This window comes from Euprymna scolopes, chromosome 45 (assembly GCF_053919585.1).
Source record: "Euprymna scolopes isolate OS-2025 chromosome 45, ASM5391958v1, whole genome shotgun sequence".
In the NCBI taxonomy this organism is placed as follows: Eukaryota; Metazoa; Mollusca; class Cephalopoda; order Sepiida; family Sepiolidae; genus Euprymna; species Euprymna scolopes.
The window spans coordinates 29,271,964-29,297,749 of record NC_136526.1 but is presented as its reverse complement, the minus strand read 5'-3'; the positions used below and the strand labels follow the sequence as shown (position 1 = coordinate 29,297,749).

At 25.9% G+C, this 25,786-nt stretch overlaps 1 protein-coding gene across 2 annotated transcripts in view; it reads right to left on the bottom strand.

The window, feature by feature from the left end:
- Nucleotides 1-18,934: 18,934 nt before the first annotated feature.
- Nucleotides 18,935-25,786, bottom strand: part of LOC145269329 (uncharacterized) — a 33,194-nt gene continuing 26,342 nt past the window's right edge. For both annotated transcript variants that reach the window (XM_080125030.1, XM_080125029.1), the window contains exon 2: nt 18,935-21,724. In XM_080125030.1, the coding sequence (XP_079981156.1) occupies nt 20,277-21,431 (1,155 nt within the window). In that variant the 5' untranslated portion in view covers nt 21,432-21,724 and the 3' untranslated portion in view covers nt 18,935-20,276. The remainder of the gene's footprint in view (nt 21,725-25,786) is intronic.

Below are 25,786 nucleotides of genomic sequence, written 5' to 3'. Positions count from 1 at the left end.
AAATGTTAAATATTTAGTGTAGCAACAAATCTTAAAAGCGTGTACCAGAGAGAACAGGTAGAAATAAATCGTACAACATCCATTATGAAATTCCTATAGTTGCATACTTAGAAAACAGAGCAGTTAAGCCTGATATAGCTATATTGGTCAAGATGGAGAAAATACCAATCCTAGTTGAAGTAAGTGTCTATAACGATGCTGACCTTTACAGAGCTCAGAGGAAGAAGATAACAAAATACAAGTTCTTATCTATGATGTAAAAAATAATTAGAATCTTGAGAAAATCTCTATCATCTCTGTAATTATAGGAGCACCAGACTCATAAAAAAGAATTTCCAAAACTACCTGCTTAATATACTCTGTGAACCAAGTGAAGAGAAAGACAAATAATTATATTCAAAGGAACGGTTAGAATCTTAAAAAATCTCTCGGTTGCCCTGACTGAAATTGTGGGTGATTGTCTGGCGTCAGGTAGGATGCCCCATTCCTATGTAAAAAAAATTAAAACAAAAGAGAAAACATGCCTATGTAATTATTTACAGCAAGATAGAATTTAACTGAACATATCTTAAATAATACTCAAGAGAAGTAGAATGTGTGTGTTACGTCACATTAAGTTGTAACGTTCTGCTGGTGACTGTGATACAATGTGACAAAATGAAGTATGCAAATATCTTTGATTGTAAAAATTTGAATATTTACTGAAGCAAAACAATCTGTGAATAGCGTACACACATACAGAATGCCATATTGTCAAATACACACATACATATATTGCTTACCATATGCATATATTCACACTATGAACATTTTCACTTGTTACTACTAAGTCAACATTTTTCACCATTTCATGTGTTTGTATAAATGACTTTGATATTCTTATTTCTTATATAAAAGTGTTTTTTTTTCTAAATTTTCATTAACACAACTATGTGCCAGTTAGCACTTGATATTAATTGTTTGTATGGTTTTTAACTATATCCTAAGATGTTATCATCATTCAAATATGGCCTCTTTCAAGGCCAGCAACCATGCATAACTCTCTTCACCTGAATAATTCAGACAGTTTGGAGAGAGTAACACACAAGTATGTAGACAAAGGAAATAGAGAAGAAATGAATGCATGGTATGACGTCAATTCACTAGCATTCAAGTCAGAGAAGTAGAATGTGTGTGTTACGTCACATTAAGTTGTAACGTTCTGCTGGTGACTGTGATACAATGTGACAAAATGAAGTATGTAAATATCTTTGACTGTAAAAATTTGAATATTTACTGAAGCAAAACAACCTGTGAATAGCGTCAAATACACACATGCATATATTGCTTACCATATGCATATATTCACACTATGAACATTTTCACTTGTTACTACTAAGCCAACATTTTTCACCATTTCATGTGCTTGTATAAATGACTTTGATATTCTTATTTCTTATATAAAAGTGTTTTTTTTTCCTAAATTTTCATTAACAAAACTATTTATGTGCCAGGTAGCACTTGATATTAATTGTTTATATGGTTTTTAACTTATACCCTAAGATATTATCATCATTTAACTTATATCCTAAGATGTTATCATCATTCAAATATGGCCTCTTTCCAGGCCAGCGACCATGCATAACTCTCTTCACCTGAATGATTCAGACAGTTTGGAGAGAGTAACACACAAGTATGTAGACAAAGGAAATGGAGAAGAAATGAACGCATGGTATGACGCCAATTGCCTAGCATTCAGATTCTGGTTGGGCAAGATGAAACCATGTTGGACGATACCTATTTCTTGTGCCTTGCAAACAAGTACAGAATATCAACCTGGTAGAATAAGATGGTGTGATGATAAACACCTCACACTACAGTGGAAAGCAGAAAGGTTGACTCTCTTTGCGTCTACCAATACATATACTGATTAGAATGCAAGAATATTCACCATGTTAAGAATATTCACCATGTTAAGAATATTCACCATGTTAAGAATATTCACCATGTTAAGAATATTCACCATGTTAAAAATATTCACCATGTTAAGAATATTCACCAGGTTAAGAATATTCACCATGTTAAGAATATTCACCATGTTAAGAATATTCACCATGTTAAGAATATTCACCATGTTAAGAATATTCACCAGGTTAAGAATATTCACCATGTTAAGAATATTCACCATGTTAAGAATATTCACCATGTTAAGAATATTCACCATGTTAAGAATATTCACCATGTTAAAAATATTCACCATGTTAAGAATATTCACCATGTTAAGAATATTCACCATGTTAAGAATATTCACCATGTTAAGAATATTCACCATGTTAAAAATATTCACCATGTTAAGAATATTCACCATGTTAAAAATATTCACCAGGTTAAGAATATTCACCATGTTAAGAATATTCACCATGTTAAAAATATTCACCATGTTAAGAATATTCACCATGTTAAGAATATTCACCATGTTAAGAATATTCACCATGTTAAGAATATTCACCATGTTAAGAATATTCACCATGTTAAGAATATTCACCATGTTAAGAATATTCACCATGTTAAGAATATTCACCATGTTAAGAATATTCACCATGTTAAGAATATTCACCATGTTAAGAATATTCACCATGTTAAGAATATTCACCATGTTAAGAATATTCACCATGTTAAGAATATTCACCAGGTTAAGAATATTCACCATGTTAAGAATATTCACCATGTTAAAAATATTCACCATGTTAAAAATATTCACCATGTTAAGAATATTCACCATGTTAAGAATATTCACCATGTTAAAAATATTCACCATGTTAAGAATATTCACCATGTTAAGAATATTCACCATGTTAAAAATATTCACCATGTTAAGAATATTCACCATGTTAAGAATATTCACCATGTTAAGAATATTCACCATGTTAAAAATATTCACCATGTTAAGAATATTCACCATGTTAAAAATATTCACCAGGTTAAGAATATTCACCATGTTAAGAATATTCACCAGGTTAAGAATATTCACCATGTAAAGAATATTCACCATGTTAAGAATATTCACCATGTTAAGAATATTCACCAGGTTAAGAATATTCACCATGTTAAAAATATTCACCATGTTAAAAATATTCACCATGTTAAAAATATTCACCATGTTAAGAATATTCACCATGTTAAGAATATTCACCAGGTTAAGAATATTCACCATGTTAAGAATATTCACCATGTTAAGAATATTCACCATGTTAAGAATATTCACCATGTTAAGAATATTCACCATGTTAAGAATATTCACCAGGTTAAGAATATTCACCATGTTAAGAATATTCACCATGTTAAGAATATTCACCATGTTAAAAATATTCACCATGTTAAGAATATTCACCATCTTAAGAATATTCACCATGTTAAGAATATTCACCATGTTAAGAATATTCACCATGTTAAGAATATTCACCATGTTAAGAATATTCACCAGGTTAAGAATATTCACCATGTTAAGAATATTCACCATGTTAAGAATATTCACCATGTTAAGAATATTCACCATGTTAAGAATATTCACCAGGTTAAGAATATTCACCATGTTAAAAATATTCACCATGTTAAGAATATTCACCATGTTAAAAATATTCACCAGGTTAAGAATATTCACCATGTTAAAAATATTCACCATGTTAAAAATATTCACCATGTTAAGAATATTCACCATGTTAAAAATATTCACCAGGTTAAGAATATTCACCATGTTAAGAATATTCACCAGGTTAAGAATATTCACCATGTTAAGAATATTCACCATGTTAAGAATATTCACCATGTTAAGAATATTCACCATGTTAAAAATATTCACCATGTTAAGAATATTCACCATGTTAAAAATATTCACCAGGTTAAGAATATTCACCATGTTAAGAATATTCACCAGGTTAAGAATATTCACCAGGTTAAGAATATTCACCATGTTAAAAATATTCACCATGTTAAGAATATTCACCATGTTAAGAATATTCACCATGTTAAAAATATTCACCAGGTTAAGAATATTCACCATGTTAAGAATATTCACCATGTTAAGAATATTCACCATGTTAAAAATATTCACCAGGTTAAGAATATTCACCATGTTAAGAATATTCACCATGTTAAGAATATTCACCATGTTAAAAATATTCACCATGTTAAGAATATTCACCAGGTTAAGAATATTCACACTGTTAAGAATATTCACCATGTTAAGAATATTCACCATGTTAAGAATATTCACCATGTTAAAAATATTCACCATGTTAAGAATATTCACCAGGTTAAGAATATTCACAATGTTAAGAATATTCACCATGTTAAGAATATTCACCATGTTAAGAATATTCACCAGGTTAAGAATATTCACCATGTTAAGAATATTCACCATGTTAAAAATATTCACCAGGTTAAGAATATTCACCATGTTAAAAATATTCACCATGTTAAAAATATTCACCATGTTAAGAATATTCACCATGTTAAGAATATTCACCATGTTAAGAATATTCACCATGTTAAAAATATTCACCATGTTAAGAATATTCACCATGTTAAAAATATTCACCATGTTAAAAATATTCACCATGTTAAGAATATTCACCATGTTAAAAATATTCACCATGTTAAAAATATTCACCATGTTAAGAATATTCACCATGTTAAAAATATTCACCATGTTAAGAATATTCACCATGTTAAAAATATTCACCATGTTAAAAATATTCACCATGTTAAGAATATTCACCATGTTAAAAATATTCACCATGTTAAAAATATTCACCATGTTAAAAATATTCACCATGTTAAAAATATTCACCATGTTAAGAATATTCACCATGTTAAAAATATTCACCATGTTAAAAATATTCACCATGTTAAGAATATTCACCATGTTAAAAATATTCACCATGTTAAAAATATTCACCATGTTAAAAATATTCACCATGTTAAGAATATTCACCATGTTAAGAATATTCACCATGTTAAGAATATTCACCATGTTAAAAATATTCACCATGTTAAGAATATTCACCATGTTAAGAATATTCACCATGTTAAAAATATTCACCATGTTAAAAATATTCACCATGTTAAGAATATTCACCATGTTAAGAATATTCACCATGTTAAGAATATTCACCATGTTAAGAATATTCACCATGTTAAAAATATTCACCATGTTAAGAATATTCACCATGTTAAGAATATTCACCATGTTAAGAATATTCACCATGTTAAAAATATTCACCATGTTAAGAATATTCACCATGTTAAGAATATTCACAATGTTAAGAATATTCACCATGTTAAGAATATTCACCATGTTAAGAATATTCACCATGTTAAGAATATTCACCATGTTAAGAATATTCACCATGTTAAAAATATTCACCAGGTTAAGAATATTCACCATGTTAAGAATATTCACCATGTTAAGAATATTCACCATGTTAAGAATATTCACCATGTTAAGAATATTCACCATGTTAAGAATATTCACCATGTTAAGAATATTCACCATGTTAAGAATATTCACCATGTTAAGAATATTCACCATGTTAAGAATATTCACCATGTTAAGAATATTCACCATGTTAAGAATATTCACCATGTTAAGAATATTCACCATGTTAAAAATATTCACCATGTTAAGAATATTCACCATGTTAAAAATATTCACCATGTTAAGAATATTCACCATGTTAAAAATATTCACCATGTTAAGAATATTCACCATGTTAAAAATATTCACCAGGTTAAGAATATTCACCATGTTAAGAATATTCACCATGTTAAGAATATTCACCATGTTAAGAATATTCACCAGGTTAAGAATATTCACCATGTTAAGAATATTCACCATGTTAAGAATATTCACCATGTTAAAAATATTCACCATGTTAAAAATATTCACCATGTTAAAAATATTCACCATGTTAAGAATATTCACCATGTTAAGAATATTCACCATGTTAAGAATATTCACCATGTTAAGAATATTCACCATTTTAAGAATATTCACCATGTTAAGACGAAGGTTTGACATATGAGCAACAAGTCTCTATGTATGATTTGATAGTTAGCATAACTTTGATTCTGTAATACTACAACTTTGCTGTCCAGCTGACAGGCATGTCCTCACAAATGCTACAATCCAATACAAGTGAAGGCTGAGTATGTTGGTCAAACTTTTCACAGGAAGTGCAATGAGCTAACAGCAGATAGAGGATCCCCACATGCAGAGTTTGTAACCTGGCCTCAAGAAAAGCATGGGATTTATGTAGCAGAGACCAACTCAGGGTTTAAAGATTTGTTAAGCTATATGAGATAGCAAAAAATTATGACTCGAAACAAATGAGGCATGACAATCGGTTGAAATTGATCTTCCCATTATAATGGCGATTACTTTCTGATTCATCTTTTGAAGTTTGCAGTTTTACGGACAATTGCACAACATGCAAGTGTTATTTGATAACTTTTATGAACAGAAAAGACCACATGAGATTATGCTTGATAACGAGTCAGCATTTTGCATTTTTTCTATAAATGAAAGTTTTACTACAGTTGCAATTAACATACATAACATAACCCAGTATAATGAGGCCAGAAAGCTGAAAGGGATATGGAAGATGAAACAGTCAAGATAAAACCAATAATTGTAGGAACACTTAGAACAATCCTAAAAATCTTTGAAAAAGAATGAAAATAATTATAATGTTGGCATCAACTGGCATCACACCAAATAATCATGAAAGGTCAAGGATTATGGAAAGGTCAAAGAGAGAAAGCATTTGCTAGACATCCACTGGATGAGTGTAAAGAGGCCTGAGATCAAGGAATCAGTGGCAAAAGGTTGTTGCGATAACACTAATTCATTTGCAAAGATTTTCGAAAGAGGTAGAATACTGGAAATTTGTGGAGACTTGTCGTCACCTCAACTCCAGGGAACTATCCACAGTTGGTCGCACATAGAAAGGAACCCTGCACCCATCTCTGGTGAGCTTTCCCGAGGCCACGATCCTGTAGATGAGGAGTTAGCTGATAGTCTACTTGTGTTGCATGTTTGGTTTCCTGCACAATCCACTTTGTCCAGCACTTCTCACCCTAAAACTGAAACTTTTAAATAAAATGAAGTGGAAGTTCAATCCAAAATTATGATAAAACCAGGCATAAACTCTAAACCAATTTGCCTCCTCCCTTGAGACTTGCATTCACAAATATTCACGGATTTAGAACTAACATAATATTGAATCATTTCTCCTAGAAAACACCCTGGATATTTTAGCACTACACTCCTCCATCCTCTCTAACCACTTTAACATGTCAGATTATCTCCCACTTTGACATAAGGTCTCAGACACTTTAAGTCTATATTCCAAACATTCTCCCCTTGACTAAAGAAACAAGGTCTTTATGCACTTTAGACTTAACATGCAACATAACATTAGATTTTCTCTACCGCACTCCCTCGACCCAGGACTGTACCTTAATAAACAAAGTCTCTGGCAGCATAGATACAGCACTCTCCCTCGATACTAGCGCACAAGTACATGTATTTGGTAACTTCAAGTAATTGGCTTGGATTTTCTACTTATACTGAATCAGCTATGTTTCCGACATGTTTCCCAGATCAGCAAGATCAACATGCCTCATTTCTAGATCTATTTCTGACCACAATTCCCGATGTAAGGAATGCCCATAGCCCACCTGGGAATGCTGATCAGAAATCGACCTAAAATTGAAGAGGCATTGCTCAAAAGGACAAGGTATTATGAGAAGTCTGACTGGGAAGCCATCAGGGATCTCATCAGAGATGCCCCATGGGAAATATCATTTCTCTTCCTGCTGAACAGTGTGCAAATGAGACCATGAATTGTTCAAAACGGCAATTGCAGCACATGTTCCAATGTGGAAATTCTATAGCAAACCCCACTTTCCCCAATGGTTTTCTTCTACTTGTACAACTGCCATTGCTTAAAGGCAGCATACATACTGCAGATTTAACTGACATCAGTTCAGTACAAATAGACAAAGGTTTATAGAAGCTAGAAGTAATTGTAAGAAAGAAATAACGACAGCTAAAAGAGAATATACTGAAACCACCATAAAACGTATCGAAGCACAAAAATTAGGAACTCATGATTTCTGGAAAATCTATAAACAGTGCAGTAAATTGGCAATCAACAATTCCCCCACTATCCAACAATCATAAGGTTGTTTGCACGGAAACCAAGAAATCTAATGTGCTTGCCAGTCGGTTTGCCTCAAACTCCACATTGGACTCAGCAACCTGATTTTCCTTTGCAGACAGACGACACAGTAGATGATCTGAAAATCACCCCTTCTCAGGTGCATAAAAAACCTAGACACCTCAAAAGCATGTGGACTTGACCACATCTCGGCTGTGCTATTAAAAAATGTTCCACTGAGGTTGCTCCAGGCCTCTCCAAACTTAACAACAAATGCCTTAACGAATCTTGCTTTCCTGACTGCCGGAAAACTGCTTCTGTTTACAAAAATTCTGGCGAAAGGACTGACCTATTAAATAATCGCCCCATTAGCCTTCTCCCTCTATTCGCCAAAATATTTGAGTCCATAATTAACCAAGCTCTAGTCCATTACTATACAGCTACTAAACTTTGGACCTACCAAAAATATGGATTTAGGCAAGCCCGTTCTGCAGCAGATATCCTAATTGTAATCTTTGAATGCACATACCATATACTGGACAAAACAGGGGAGGGTAGAGAGAGCGGTAGCCCTTATCATATCTGAGGCTTTTGACGGGGTATAGCAGGATGGTTTTCTCAGGAAAATCAGATCATACGGTATCACTGAACAAATACTTAGCATAATTAAATCCTTAAATAAGAGAAGAATTCAGGCTATCCTCGACGGTTGTACATTTAAACAATATGATATAAATACAAGTGTCTATCTTTGCACCTTTATTATTCCTAATATTCAGAAATGACCTCCCTGTTAAATTGTCTCTGAAATGGGTATATTTGCTGATGACACTATGCTCTACTATTGAGAAACCGGGAAAACTTCTATCAATGATAATATACAGACCGTGTAGTGAAACGATCCTTACCAACACCCTTAATCGATTGCCTTATCATGAAAATAAAAAAGATGATGAGCTAGATGAGAGAGTGGGTAGTATAAATACTGAAGTCGATGAGGATTCCCAGGAAAAGAACGATAAAAAGGCACATTTAAAAAGGAAATAAGTGAGTTTTCGATCAAAGTTTTCACTTTCTCTCCTTTTCTCTCTCTTTCTCTCATATATCTTATGATCGTTTTCAAACTGAGCAGATGAATATTTCTTTGATATGAATATTGACTTTGTTGCATGTTGGATAATTTTCTTGAATGACATAAGACTATTTCACTTTTTATATATATATATATATATATATATATATATATATATATATATATATATATACATATATCCCTTTTTCCTAATTGGACTTTATTCTTTTATTTTATAAATAAAAGTTGAATTTTTCATCGATTTTTTATTCTTGTTATTTCTGTGTTTCGGTGTCTTAATTTTATTGTTAATAACTGTCTTAATTTTATTGTTAATTATTGTCTTAATTTTATTGTTAATTATTGTCTTAATTTTATTGTTAATTACTGTCTTAATTTTATTGTTAATTATTGTCTTAATTTTATTGTTAATTATTGTCTTAATTTTATTGGTAATTATTGTCTTAATTTTATTGTTAATTATTGTCTTAATTTTATTGTTAATTACTGTCTTAATTTTATTGTTAATTATTGTCTTAATTTTATTGTTAATTATTGTCTTAATTTTATTGTTAATTATTGTCTTAATTTTATTGTTAATTATTGTCTTAATTTTATTGTTAATTATTGTCTTAATTTCATCGTTAATTATTGTCTTAATTTCATCGTTAATTATTGTCTTAATTTTATTGTTAATTATTGTATTAATTTTATTGTTAATTATTGTCTTAATTTTATTGTTAATTATTGTATTAATTTTATTGTTAATTATTGTCTTAATTTCATCGTTAATTATTGTCTTAATTTTATTGTTAATTATTGTCTTAATTTCATCGTTAATTATTGTCTTAATTTTATTGGTAATTATTGTCTTAATTTTATTGTTAATTATTGTCTTAATTTCATCGTTAATTATTGTCTTAATTTTATTGTTAATTATTGTATAAATTTTATTGTTAATTATTGTCTTAATTTTATTGTTAATTATTGTCTTAATTTTATTGTTAATTATTGTCTTAATTTCATCGTTAATTATTGTCTTAATTTTATTGTTAATTATTGTATTAATTTTATTGGTAATTATTGTCTTAATTTTATTGTTAATTATTGTCTTAATTTTATTGTTAATTATTGTCTTAATTTTATTGGTAATTATTGTCTTAATTTCATCGTTAATTATTGTCTTAATTTTATTGTTAATTATTGTATTAATTTTATTGGTAATTATTGTCTTAATTTTATTGTTAATTATTGTCTTAATTTTATTGGTAATTATTGTCTTAATTTTATTGTTAATTATTGTCTTAATTTTATTGTTAATTATTGTCTTAATTTTATTGGTAATTATTGTCTTAATTTTATTGTTAATTATTGTCTTAATTTTATTGTTAATTATTGTCTTAATTTTATTGTTAATTATTGTCTTAATTTCATCGTTAATTATTGTCTTAATTTTATTGTTAATTATTGTATTAATTTTATTGGTAATTATTGTCTTAATTTTATTGTTAATTATTGTCTTAATTTCATCGTTAATTATTGTCTTAATATTATTAGTAATTATTGTCTTAATTTTATTGTTAATTATTGTCTTAATTTTATTGGTAATTATTGTCTTAATTTTATTGGTAATTATTGTCTTAATTTTATTGTTAATTATTGTCTTAATTTTATTGTTAATTATTGTCTTAATTTTATTGTTAATTATTGTCTTAATTTTATTGTTAATTATTGTCTTAATTTTATTGTTAATTATTGTCTTAATTTTATTGGTAATTATTGTCTTAATTTTATTGGTAATTATTGTCTTAATTTTATTGGTAATTATTGTCTTAATTTTATTGGTAATTATTGTCTTAATTTTATTTGTAATTATTGTATTAATTTTATTGTTAATTATTGTCTTAATTTTATTGGTAATTATTGTCTTAATTTTATTGGTAATTATTGTCTTAATTTTATTGGTAATTATTGTCTTAATTTTATTGGTAATTATTGTATTAATTTTATTGGTAATTATTGTCTTAATTTCATCGTTAATTATTGTCTTAATTTTATTGGTAATTATTGTATTAATTTTATTGGTAATTATTGTCTTAATTTTATTGTTAATTATTGTATTAATTTCATCGTTAATTATTGTCTTAATTTTATTGTTAATTATTGTCTTAATTTTATTGTTAATTATTGTCTTAATTTTATTGGTAATTATTGTCTTAATTTTATTGTTAATTATTGTCTTAATTTTATTGTTAATTATTGTCTTAATTTTATTGTTAATTATTGTCTTAATTTCATCGTTAATTATTGTCTTAATTTTATTGTTAATTATTGTATTAATTTTATTGTTAATTATTGTCTTAATTTTATTGTTAATTATTGTCTTAATTTCATCGTTAATTATTGTCTTAATATTATTAGTAATTATTGTCTTAATTTTATTGTTAATTATTGTCTTAATTTTATTGGTAATTATTGTCTTAATTTTATTGGTAATTATTGTCTTAATTTTATTGTTAATTATTGTCTTAATTTTATTGTTAATTATTGTCTTAATTTTATTGTTAATTATTGTCTTAATTTTATTGTTAATTATTGTCTTAATTTTATTGTTAATTATTGTCTTAATTTTATTGGTAATTATTGTCTTAATTTTATTGGTAATTATTGTCTTAATTTTATTGGTAATTATTGTCTTAATTTTATTTGTAATTATTGTATTAATTTTATTGTTAATTATTGTCTTAATTTTATTGGTAATTATTGTCTTAATTTTATTGGTAATTATTGTCTTAATTTTATTGGTAATTATTGTCTTAATTTTATTGGTAATTATTGTATTAATTTTATTGGTAATTATTGTCTTAATTTCATCGTTAATTATTGTCTTAATTTTATTGGTAATTATTGTCTTAATTTTATTGGTAATTATTGTCTTAATTTTATTGTTAATTATTGTATTAATTTCATCGTTAATTATTGTCTTAATTTTATTGTTAATTATTGTCTTAATTTTATTGTTAATTATTGTCTTAATTTCATCGTTAATTATTGTCTTAATTTTATTGTTAATTATTGTATTAATTTTATTGGTAATTATTGTCTTAATTTTATTGTTAATTATTGTCTTAATTTCATCGTTAAATATTGTCTTAATTTTATTGGTAATTATTGTCTTAATTTTATTGTTAATTATTGTCTTAATTTTATTGGTAATTATTGTCTTAATTTTATAGGTAATTATTGTCTTAATTTTATTGTTAATTATTGTCTTAATTTTATTGGTAATTATTGTCTTAATTTTATTGGTAATTATTGTCTTAATTTTATTGTTAATTATTGTCTTAATTTTATTGGTAATTATTGTCTTAATTTTATTGTTAATTATTGTCTTAATTTTATTGGTAATTATTGTCTTAATTTTATTGTTAATTATTGTCTTAATTTTATTGTTAATTATTGTCTTAATTTTATTGTTAATTATTGTCTTAATTTCATCGTTAATTATTGTCTTAATTTTATTGTTAATTATTGTATTAATTTTATTGGTAATTATTGTCTTAATTTTATTGGTAATTATTGTCTTAATTTTATTGTTAATTATTGTCTTAATTTTATTGTTAATTATTGTCTTAATTTCATCGTTAATTATTGTCTTAATTTTATTGTTAATTATTGTATTAATTTTATTGGTAATTATTGTCTTAATTTTATTGTTAATTATTGTCTTAATTTCATCGTTAATTATTGTCTTAATTTTATTGGTAATTATTGTCTTAATTTTATTGTTAATTATTGTCTTAATTTTATTGGTAATTATTGTCTTAATTTTATTGTTAATTATTGTCTTAATTTTATTGGTAATTATTGTCTTAATTTTATTGGTAATTATTGTCTTAATTTTATTGGTAATTATTGTATTAATTTTATTGGTAATTATTGTCTTAATTTTATTTGTAATTATTGTCTTAATTTTATTGGTAATTATTGTCTTAATTTTATTGGTAATTATTGTATTAATTTTATTGTTAATTATTGTCTTAATTTTATTGGTAATTATTGTCTTAATTTTATTGGTAATTATTGTCTTAATTTCATCGTTAATTATTGTCTTAATTTTATTGTTAATTATTGTCTTAATTTCATCGTTAATTATTGTCTTAATTTTATTGTTAATTATTGTCTTAATTTTATTGTTAATTATTGTCTTAATTTTATTGGTAATTATTGTCTTAATTTTATTGGTAATTATTGTCTTAATTTTATTGGTAATTATTGTCTTAATTTTATTGGTAATTATTGTCTTAATTTTATTGGTAATTATTGTCTTAATTTTATTGGTGATTATTGTCTTAATTTTATTGTTAATTATTGTATTAATTTTATTGTTAATTATTGTCTTAATTTTATTGTTAATTATTGTCTTAATTTTATTGTTAATTATTGTCTTAATTTCATCGTTAATTATTGTCTTAATTTTATTGTTAATTATTGTATTAATTTTATTGGTAATTATTGTCTTAATTTTATTGTTAATTATTGTCTTAATTTCATCGTTAAATATTGTCTTAATTTTATTGGTAATTATTGTCTTAATTTTATTGTTAATTATTGTCTTAATTTTATTGGTAATTATTGTCTTAATTTTATAGGTAATTATTGTCTTAATTTTATTGTTAATTATTGTCTTAATTTTATTGGTAATTATTGTCTTAATTTTATTGGTAATTATTGTCTTAATTTTATTGTTAATTATTGTCTTAATTTTATTGGTAATTATTGTCTTAATTTTATTGTTAATTATTGTCTTAATTTTATTGGTAATTATTGTCTTAATTTTATTGTTAATTATTGTCTTAATTTTATTGTTAATTATTGTCTTAATTTTATTGTTAATTATTGTCTTAATTTCATCGTTAATTATTGTCTTAATTTTATTGTTAATTATTGTATTAATTTTATTGGTAATTATTGTCTTAATTTTATTGTTAATTATTGTCTTAATTTTATTGTTAATTATTGTCTTAATTTTATTGTTAATTATTGTTCTAATTTCATCGTTAATTATTGTCTTAATTTTATTGTTAATTATTGTATTAATTTTATTGGTAATTATTGTCTTAATTTTATTGGTAATTATTGTCTTAATTTTATTGTTAATTATTGTCTTAATTTTATTGTTAATTATTGTCTTAATTTCATCGTTAATTATTGTCTTAATTTTATTGTTAATTATTGTATTAATTTTATTGGTAATTATTGTCTTAATTTTATTGTTAATTATTGTCTTAATTTCATCGTTAATTATTGTCTTAATTTTATTGGTAATTATTGTCTTAATTTTATTGTTAATTATTGTCTTAATTTTATTGGTAATTATTGTCTTAATTTTATTGTTAATTATTGTCTTAATTTTATTGGTAATTATTGTCTTAATTTTATTGGTAATTATTGTCTTAATTTTATTGGTAATTATTGTATTAATTTTATTGGTAATTATTGTCTTAATTTTATTTGTAATTATTGTCTTAATTTTATTGGTAATTATTGTCTTAATTTTATTGGTAATTATTGTATTAATTTTATTGTTAATTATTGTCTTAATTTTATTGGTAATTATTGTCTTAATTTTATTGGTAATTATTGTATTAATTTCATCGTTAATTATTGTCTTAATTTTATTGTTAATTATTGTCTTAATTTCATCGTTAATTATTGTCTTAATTTTATTGTTAATTATTGTCTTAATTTTATTGTTAATTATTGTCTTAATTTTATTGGTAATTATTGTCTTAATTTTATTGGTAATTATTGTCTTAATTTTATTGGTAATTATTGTCTTAATTTTATTGGTAATTATTGTCTTAATTTTATTGGTAATTATTGTCTTAATTTTATTGGTAATTATTGTCTTAATTTTATTGTTAATTATTGTCTTAATTTTATTGGTAATTATTGTCTTAATTTTATTGGTAATTATTGTCTTAATTTTATTGGTAATTATTGTATTAATTTTATTGGTAATTATTGTATTAATTCTATTGGTAATTATTGTCTTAATTTTATTGTTAATTATTGTCTTAATTTCATCGTTAATTATTGTCCTTATTTCAGCGTTAATTATTGTCTTAATTTCATCGTTAATTATTGTCTTAATTTTATTGTTAATTACTGTCTTAATTTTATTGTTAATTATTGTCTTAATTTTATTGTTAATTATTGTCTTCATTTCATCGTTAATTATTGTCTTAATTTTATCGTTAATTATTGTCTTAATTTTATAGTTGTCCTGAGGATTTTCTTCATTAGCATTTTTCTATAAACCTGAGGGAACATTTTTTTATATCTTGTTACGTCATCATTTTCACTATTCCCAGGGTGACACAATTACTGCCAGTTGGAAGATTCAAACCCAGCAACAAAGTCATCTTTGACTACATTAGCAAGGAACAAACTGTCTCGGCCAACCTTAACAGCGAGCAATATCGTTGAAATTTTAACATTTATTTTTAAATGTCTTAACATCTCTCAGAGTGATCTAATAACATCATAATCTGCGCATGCGAGCTTAACGGACCGGCTTTCATTTATACTTTAGAGTGCTCAATGATAAGAACCGAGTTTTTAGAAGGGCTGACATAATTATTTACTATAATAATTTTTTTAATACCTACAAGCATTAGTGTTTCATCCTTTCAGGAATCATCAGTGCAGTGTGACACGATTACTGCTGGCCGAGAGATTCAAAATGTAAAATATCTGAAATAAAAATAAAAAAATAATCGAAAGGTGTTCAAAAAGTCACTGAAAGGTTGAAAATCTTTTTACCATTAACGATTTTTTTTTTCTCTATTTCAGATATTTTACAAATAATATTTTGGAAATTAACTATAGATAAGTATAGGATTGAGCAACATAAGTTGTGAAATTGTTTTACTAAAATCAGGGATGAATTGTTTTGATTCAAAGAGCTTATTGATGACAATGTCAAATAGCCACCACATTTCCCAGACTTGACTAGCCCTGACTTTTTCTTCTGTGGTTATCTTAAAGAAACAGTCACCAAACCCCGCAGGAATTGAAGGAAAAACATCAGGAACGAATTATGGGAGTTTAAGCGCGATCTAGAGATTCTGCAATTTGTCATGAATAATGTTTTGGAAAGAGAATAAATATGCAAAGCTGAAAATGGGTCACATTTAAAAGACATTTTAAAAAAATGTTGCTTGAATTTTGAATTTTTTTAAATTTCAAAATGTCTTAGTTAGATTGTATTAAATTCCAAAAAGATATCATCAATAATAAAGAATCTATTTAAGTTCAAAGCCCTTCAGTGACTTTTTGGACACCCTCTCTCTCTCTCTCTCTCTCTCTATATATATATATATATATATATATATATATATCTTCAATAAGTTTCCAGGCTTTTTTGTACAGGCATTTAAAATTGTTGCAGACTTTTAAAAATTCAGTACTTTATTACTATAAGATGACCAATTTTTATGATTTCAGGTTCAAATGAACAGCTGCAGCAGGAATTGGAATACACCCTACTAAAGCCTGATTGTCAAAAATGTGATTAGAACGTGAGGACACTTTAGAATAGCGATATGCAATAGAATGCGGTTTTAAACTTTGAAAAAAAAATGCCACAGAAACGTATGGAATGCTTCAATTATGTTTTAGTCTGTCTTTTTAAGTTGATGGTGTAAAACTACATTTATTCGTGAGAAAAAATTTTTTAAGTTGATGGTGTAAAACTACATTTATTCGTGAGAAAAATTTTTTAAGTTGATGGTGTAAAACTACATTTATTCGTGAGAAAAATTTTTTTAAGTTGATGGTGTAAAACTACATTTATTCGTGAGAAAAAAATTTTAAGTTGATGGTGTAAAACTACATTTATTCGTGAGAAAAATTTTTTTAAGTTGATGGTGTAAAACTACATTTATTCGTGAGAAAAATTTTTTTAAGTTGACGGTGTAAAACTACATTTATTCGTGAGAAAAAAATTTTTAAGTTGATGGTGTAAAACTACATTTATTCGTGAGAAAAAAATTTTTAAGTTGATGGTGTAAAGCTACATTTATTCGTGAGAAAAAAATTTTTAAGTTGACGGTGTAAAGCTACATTTATTCGTGAGAAAAAAATTTTTAAGTTGATGGTGTAAAACTACATTTATTCGTGAGAAAAAATTTTTTAAGTTGATGGTGTAAAACTACATTTATTCGTGAGAAAAATTTTTTTAAGTTGATGGTGTAAAGCTACATTTATTCGTGAGAAAAAAATTTTTAAGTTGATGGTGTAAAACTACATTTATTCGTGAGAAAAATTTTTTTAAGTTGACGGTGTAAAGCTACATTTATTCATGAGAAAAATTTTTTTAAGTTGACGGTGTAAAACTACATTTATTCGTGAGAAAAAAATTTTTAAGTTGATGGTGTAAAACTACATTTATTCGTGAGAAAAAATTTTTTAAGTTGACGGTGTAAAACTATTTATTCGTGAGAAAAAAATTTTTAAGTTGATGGTGTAAAACTACATTTATTCGTGAGAAAAAATTTTTTAAGTTGATGGTGTAAAACTACATTTAATCGTGAGAAAAAAATTTTTAAGTTGATGGTGTAAAACTACATTTATTCGTGAGAAAAAAATTTTTAAGTTGACGGTGTAAAACTACATTTATTCGTGAGAAAAAAAGCACATTAAAATAAGTTAAAATACAAAATCTTATAGCCTAAGTAAAAATGTTATCCTTTCACATTGGTTATAGTTATATGTTGTATTTAAATCCGTTTAAATTAATGTTTTTAAATTGACTTGGTTAAATTCTTTGTTAGAAAAACCTGTTAAAATAAGTCAAAACAAAACTCATCAGAAAAAGTAGAAAAGGAATTTGGTTCAATATTTATGGTTTAATCAGTCGTTTTATCTAGAGTAGATGGAACTATATTTATTTGTAAGAAAACCATGTTAAAATAAAGTTAAAACACAACATCTCATCTAAGTAGAAAGGTAATGTATTATTGCTTTTCTTTAGAGTTATATGTTCTATACTTATGTTTTAATAAGTCTTTTTAACTCGACAGTGTTAAACTACATGTATCTGTAAGTAAAACACATAAAAATAAGACGACTTTTAATGAATTTAAAGAAAAAAGTTTTGGATCACGCACAATTGGGTAAAGAAAATATTTTTAAAATCACATAAGTTGATCTAGTATTATTTTACATAAGAAAAACACATTGGGTGTGTGTTTTTGTTTGTAAGTGATTCTCTTATTGTTATTTGATGTTAACGCGTTTTTATGCCAGGTTGATACCAACTTTTTATTTGGTCACTAATTCATTGTATATTATATCATTGTTTATATTAAAATTGTTTAAAAAATAAATAAATGATTACTTAATTATTTCCATAATTCAAAACGAAAAAGTTAACACAACTTGCAATTAATACAAAAAGGAAATAATTGTTTAAAAAATTTGGGATGGTAAAAACGTATAGTTTTTTATTAATAAAATTGTAAAGCAAATATTAAACCTAAGTTGATGTTAAAAGATAGCTAAAAAATAATGTTAAGGCAAAGATGATATGTTTACAGATAGCTAAACAAAATACTAAGTTCACATAAAAAATCAAAAACAAAAGATATTAAGTTAAAGCTTTATTTCTTTTAAAAAAATTGGTTTGCTAAAATTATACATTGTTTTTTTTTCTCTCAAATTACAAATTTCTATCAAATGTTCTTCGCTAGATGTGTGACTATTTCCTAATTATAAACTTGAAAAACAAATGTTTAACCTAACAGAAGTGCAACTTGGAAAGGAGAGATCTATTTTGAAAAGTAAAAAAAAATAATTGTTGTCAGTGAAAAAAATGAAACAAAACGATTTCTCAAAACAATCTACAAACGAATAACAGTTATACTTCATGTGAAATTAGAAAAACATATTAGTGACACGCATAAAAAATATAGACGTTAGAAAAATGTTAAATTTATGGGCTTGTAACGTACAAAAATATCAGTATTAATGAAAATAAATGATCCTTCTCTTTTTAAGCAGACACATTTTTTAAACTGGAAGTCGAAAACCAGAAGGATAGTTTCATCGCTAGGGAAATCCGATCATTTCAATTGCTTGATTTGTTTTTATTTAAATTACTATGTAAAATGTTTTCAAATTATTCACAATAAAATAATAAACGAGTTTTAATTTTTGAAATCCATAAAAACGCCATGTTTATCTTTTAAGAGCGGAACAATGAACAACTTTTTGAATTCTTGTTTTTCTATTTTTAGTTAATATTGAATAAAGTTCAATTTAAGTATAAATCGTGTTTTTTTTTCTTTCAATATATTTTAAAAAGTTCATTATGTTTTTTTGAAATCCCTCATTCAGTATCAAGTCTGCTCGACAAATGTTGCTTGCTTTGCCTATTTGTATGACGTCATTTTTCAATTAACAGGCCTTGCCTCTCGGTGATGGTGGTAAAGTCTTCTACTTTAATGGCAAAAACATACATTCTTTATATATTACATATTTAAAGATATAACTGCGTTAGGCCCAGGTCTTCAAGGGATTGGTTTCAAGTATTTCTTAAGATTATTTTCATTAAGTCAGTTGCTTCTATCACAATCTGGTATAATGTGGACTTTTTTATGGCGGCTTAAAATCATTCTTGAAGTCCTGATATTTTGTTAGCTTTATTAAAGCCATAGTGACAATAATGTCTAGCTTGATGGCTTTTGCCTTTTATGTATTTGCCTGTCTGTATTTTTTTATGATAGAACACTATCGTTTCTCCATTTAATTTTATCAGCGATTGTTCATCCTCCCAATTCTCATTTTTTTTTTAATTTTTATCATTTTATTCAAGCAGGGGTCATCCCACCAGATGCTAAACATTATCATGCCATTTCATGCATTACAACCGAGCGATCTTTTCAAAGTTCCGACTGTTGCTTTAAGTGAAATCGTTTGAATCTCTTGCACCTGGTTCATTGGGTATATTTGGCAGGTACTTCTCCACCGTGTTTTCTCATATGTCGAGTTAATTGTATTTTTGTGGAAAAAGAGAATCCACACATTTCACAAGAAAATGGCTTCTCTCCAGTGTGTGTTCTCACATGTTGGGTTAAATTTCTTTTCACCGAAAATGATTTTCCACAAACCTGACAATCATATGGTTTCTCACCAGTATGAATTCTCAGGTGTCTTTTTAAGAGGGAATTCTGTGTAAAACATTTCCCACATATTTTACAAGTGAATGGCTTCTCGCCACTATGTATTCTCATATGCGTTAATAAATGTTGCTTCGTTGAAAAAGATGACTGACACACATCACAAGAAAATGGTTTCTCTCCAGTGTGTATTCTCATATGGATTTTCAATGGTGAATTGCGTGTAAAGCATTTCCCACATATATCACAGGCGAATGGCTTCTCCCCACTGTGTATTCTCATGTGCATTGCTAAACTTTGCTTTGTTGTAAAGGATGACTGACAAACGTCACAAGAAAATGGCTTTTCTCCAGTATGACTTCGCAGATGTTGACTTAAATTCCATTTCCCTGAAAATGATTTAGCACAAATTTCACAAGAAAACGCCTTGTCTTCACTATGTGTTCGGATATGTTGGTTTAAAGTACTTTTCTCTGAGAATGATTTGTCACATATGTCACAAGGATATGGCTTCTCTCCAGTGTGTATTTTGATATGCCTTTGCAACGGTCCCTTCCCTGTAAATGAAATACCACACACTTCACATGAATATGGTTTCTCTCCTGTGTGTGTCCGGATATGAAGTACTAGATATTGCTTCGTTGAAACGGAAAAGTCACACAGATTACAAGAAAATGGTTTTGTGTGAATTTGTGTGTGTCTATTTAAATCACTTTTCTCTGAAAATTTTTTAGCACAGATTTCACAAGCAAATGCCTTCTCTTCTCCAGTGTGTGTTCTCATATGTTTTTTTAAATGTGACATTTGTGTGAATGGAATTCCACACACTTCACAAGAATATGGCTTCTCACCAGTATGTGTTCGCAGATGTCGATTTAGACCGCAATTAAACAAAAATGATTTACCACATAGTTCACATGAAAATGCCTTCTGTTCAATCTTCTCTTCATTATGACACTCCAAAGTTGACATTTTAGCATTTACACCGGATACAACTAAATTATAATGTACTTACTATTATACAAGAATAAAACTTTTTCAAAATTGTATTTCTTCTGTCAAGTTATTTTTTTATTTCTCAACAACTAAATTATAATGTACTTATCAGGAAAATACGCATCGCCTGACTAAGTTTAATCAAATAATATTGTATATAAAATACCACACATTTCTACACAACAGAGATTGTCTTTGGAGTTAATATATTTGAAGTTTAAAATATCAAACTTTTCACGTTTATAAATTCATTTTCATTTCTGGATCCTCTGAAAAAGAAGAGAAAATAATCCAAAAATATTACAAACAGTTTTTGTGTTAAAAATAGTATTAATATTTCAAAGGAAACATGTTATTATAAATAGTTTCTAGACGATAGATTAGCAGCATTGCCAAGCATAAATTTTGATGTTAAAAAGAAAATCTAAATTTCAAGATTAAAACTAATGCACAAGTTCGTATGTTTTATTCCTTTTATCTCCCTTCAATTGTTCAAAAATTCAACAAAAGTAGAAATCTTTTTGATTTATAAAAATTGATTAGTCTTTTTTCGTTAATTAAATTATATATTGCATTTATTTGTGTTTTTAATAAATAACTTATTAATGAATGGTGATGAACTTTGAATTATTCGAAATATGTAAACTTATGTTACTTTGTATCATACTAGAAGATGAACCAGGCGTTGCCCAGCATTATATTTATGTTTGTAAATTAAATATTTATGTTTGTAAATTATATATTTATGTTTGTAAATTATATATTTATGTATGTAAATTATATATTTATGTTTGTAAATTATATATTTATGTATGTAAATTATATATTTATGTTTGTAAATTATATATTTATGTATGTAAATTATATATTTATGTATGTAAATTATATATTTATGTATGTAAATGATATATTTATGTTTGTAAATTATATATTTATGTATGTAAATGATATATTTATGTTTGTAAATTATATATTTATGTTTGTAAATTATATATTTATGTTTGTAAATTATATATTTATGTTTGTAAATTATATATTTATGTATGTAAATTATATATTTATGTATGTAAATTATATATTTATGTATGTAAATTATATATTTATGTTTGTAAATTATATATTTATGTTTGTAAATTATATATTTATGTATGTAAATTATATATTTATGTTTGTAAATTATATATTTATGTTTGTAAATCATATATTTATGTTTGTAAATTATATATTTATGTATGTAAATTATATATTTATGTTTGTAAATTATATATTTATGTATGTAAATTATATATTTATGTATGTAAATTATATATTTATGTATGTAAATTATATATTTATGTATGTAAATTATATATTTATGTATGTAAATTATATATTTATGTATGTAAATTATATATTTATGTTTGTAAATTATATATTTATGTATGTAAATTATATATTTATGTATGTAAATTATATATTTATGTATGTAAATGATATATTTATGTTTGTAAATTATATATTTATGTATGTAAATGATATATTTATGTTTGTAAATTATATATTTATGTTTGTAAATTATATATTTATGTTTGTAAATTATATATTTATGTTTGTAAATTATATATTTATGTATGTAAATTATATATTTATGTTTGTAAATTATATATTTATGTTTGTAAATTCCTTAGAAAATGAAGTAAAAAAATGGAAAGAAACTGAGAGATGTGCATGCGACTATTGTGTTTTGTGTTTTTTCATACACTTGTAATAAAAAATAAAATACTCGAGCTGAGAACAGAACCAACACTTTAAGACATGGAGTACAAAAAGAATTAGACCAGCTTGCCATGATCTTTAAAAGTGGTTTTGACACGTATGAAAACAGATAAAAATTCGATGACATTTATGTACCAATGTTTCAATTTTAACCCCTTAACAGTTTTTTTTTCGTATGAAAATGGATTAAAATTTTCCACATGTCTCAATACCCTAAATACCAAATATCACGGCTATAAATCAAACATTCGTGGAGTATATAGATTGACAAGTGTCCTCCCACACACACACACATTCTCACTTTTACAGATATATAGATATAAATATTAATATATTAAACTTGTTTGAATTAAAGTTGTATTTTCTGTTTAGTTTTGTTCCAAAAGTCATAAATGCTTTGAAGACAGAATCACATAACTTCTGCGAAATTGAATAATTATATTTCCTTTCTCTAAAAAATGTATAATATCGTAGGAAAATCATATTGAAAAATTTAAAAATCAACAATAAGGTAACCGTTAATAGAGTGGTTTTAGACGTAGAACAAATATTCACAAATGTCCTCATTGATTATCAAGAAACACCAAGTATCCCTTTAAGGTGTTTGAAACTATACATTCCTGAAAATATAGCTTGATAAATGCTGTTTGTATACTTAGAGCCAACACCAAAATTGGATATTATAACATGTAAAAATGTTTCAGTGAATGAACAGAAAATATAACTGCTAACGATGAAAATATTGAAGTAAAGTTCACTTTTCAAAACTTTAAAAAGTTACAATTGTCAGTTTGTGACAAAAATACATTTATATCAAAAGATTTTATATAAAAATACATTTATATCAAAAGATTTTATATAAAAATACATTTATATCAAAAGATTTTATATAAAAATTGATTTTATATCAAAAGATTTTATATAAAAATACATTTATATCAAAAGATTTTATATAAAAATACATTTATATCAAAAGATTTTATATAAAAATTGATTTTATATCAAAAGATTTTATATAAAAATACATTTATATCAAAAGATTTTATATAAAAATACATTTATATCAAAAGATTTTATATAAAAATACATTTATATCAAAAGATTTTATATAAAAATTGATTTTGAAAGTAATTTATTGTTTAGAGGATAGAATTGGTCTGGAATGTAATAATAGGTTTTAGTTGAAGATGTTTACAGAAATGAGCTAAGTTAAAAATAAACAAAATAACCTTGAGCAGGTGCATACATGTGTACTTTTGATGATGACATAACGGAAGTGACAGCTAAAGAGATCAAGATGATTAGATTGAAGAGTTTGAGTTTGGACACAAAAGTGAGCAGATGTGCTTCAAAGCCGGGAAGCGAGTCTGAAAGGAACAAGCATGTAGACACAATGCAGACGCCTTGTAAAAACCACTGAGACAGCTGAAATAAATTTATATTGTAAAAATATAAAGTGCTGTTCTATGGTTTCACAAAAGAAGAAAAAACAGGTGTCTCAATCAGTTATGGTGTTGGTCGTTGCATATTTCATCACAGAGCCCAGCAGTGAAGATAGAAGATTTCTGGGATAAAGAAAAGGTATGAAGCATAGATTCTTCTTCTTATAAAATATGATACGTTTATATAAATACAAACTGTAAAATATTCCCATGTGATAATCCCTCTGTATAACAGATGTCTAGATGTTGCTTGGATACGTAGTTAATGCAACATACGTTTATCTGATGCTGTTTGGAAAATAATATATCATCCTCTCTTATGTAACAATTGTAAAGGGGAAGTAAAAGTATTCTCCTATATATATAGACGATCCTAGAACATTTTTTCTGTTACCCAAAACCAGGTGGCCAAGTTTAAAGCATTATACAGACACTCTAGTCTCGTTAAAACTTCACTGAACAAGAAGTTGTGTGTATAAGATATGCTGCTCTCGGTCTCTTTAAAAATCTTCTTCAGTTTTCAGACAGAAGACACACAAGATCGTCTACATTATGTGCTTGCTTTACAGAAACGATTGTTTGTAAACAACAGCGCCATTTTTTTGTAAGCTTTAAAATGTCTTTTCTCATCAAATGTCGTCATGTATAATTTACTTTTCTCATCAAATGTCGCCATGTATAATTTACCTGATTTAAAGGAATAATCAGATAACAGCGATATGATTTGCGATATCAAAATGAAAATCTTGTGTCAAATCCTCTTACAAATAAGACGTCTTGATCAAATAGAACATTGGTTATAGTCAGCTAATGTACTTCCTAATTTTCTGAGGGGCACTAATGGAAGCTGTGACATGGCAAACCAGTTCTTCGCTTTTATTATGTATTGATGCGTTTTTATGATGTTTGAAATTTTGTTATTTTGATTTCAATAATTTCATTTGTTATTTTAGTTTCAATAATTTTTTATACTTTCATAAGCCTATATTTATTATATAAATTCAAATTAAATAAAATATTTTTTAATTAAACAAATTTTATTTTTATAATTTCATAAACATATTTCTTATAAAATTTCAAATAAAATTAAAAAAATTATTTTTAAATTTTGTTTTTAAAAGTGCAAATAAAGAC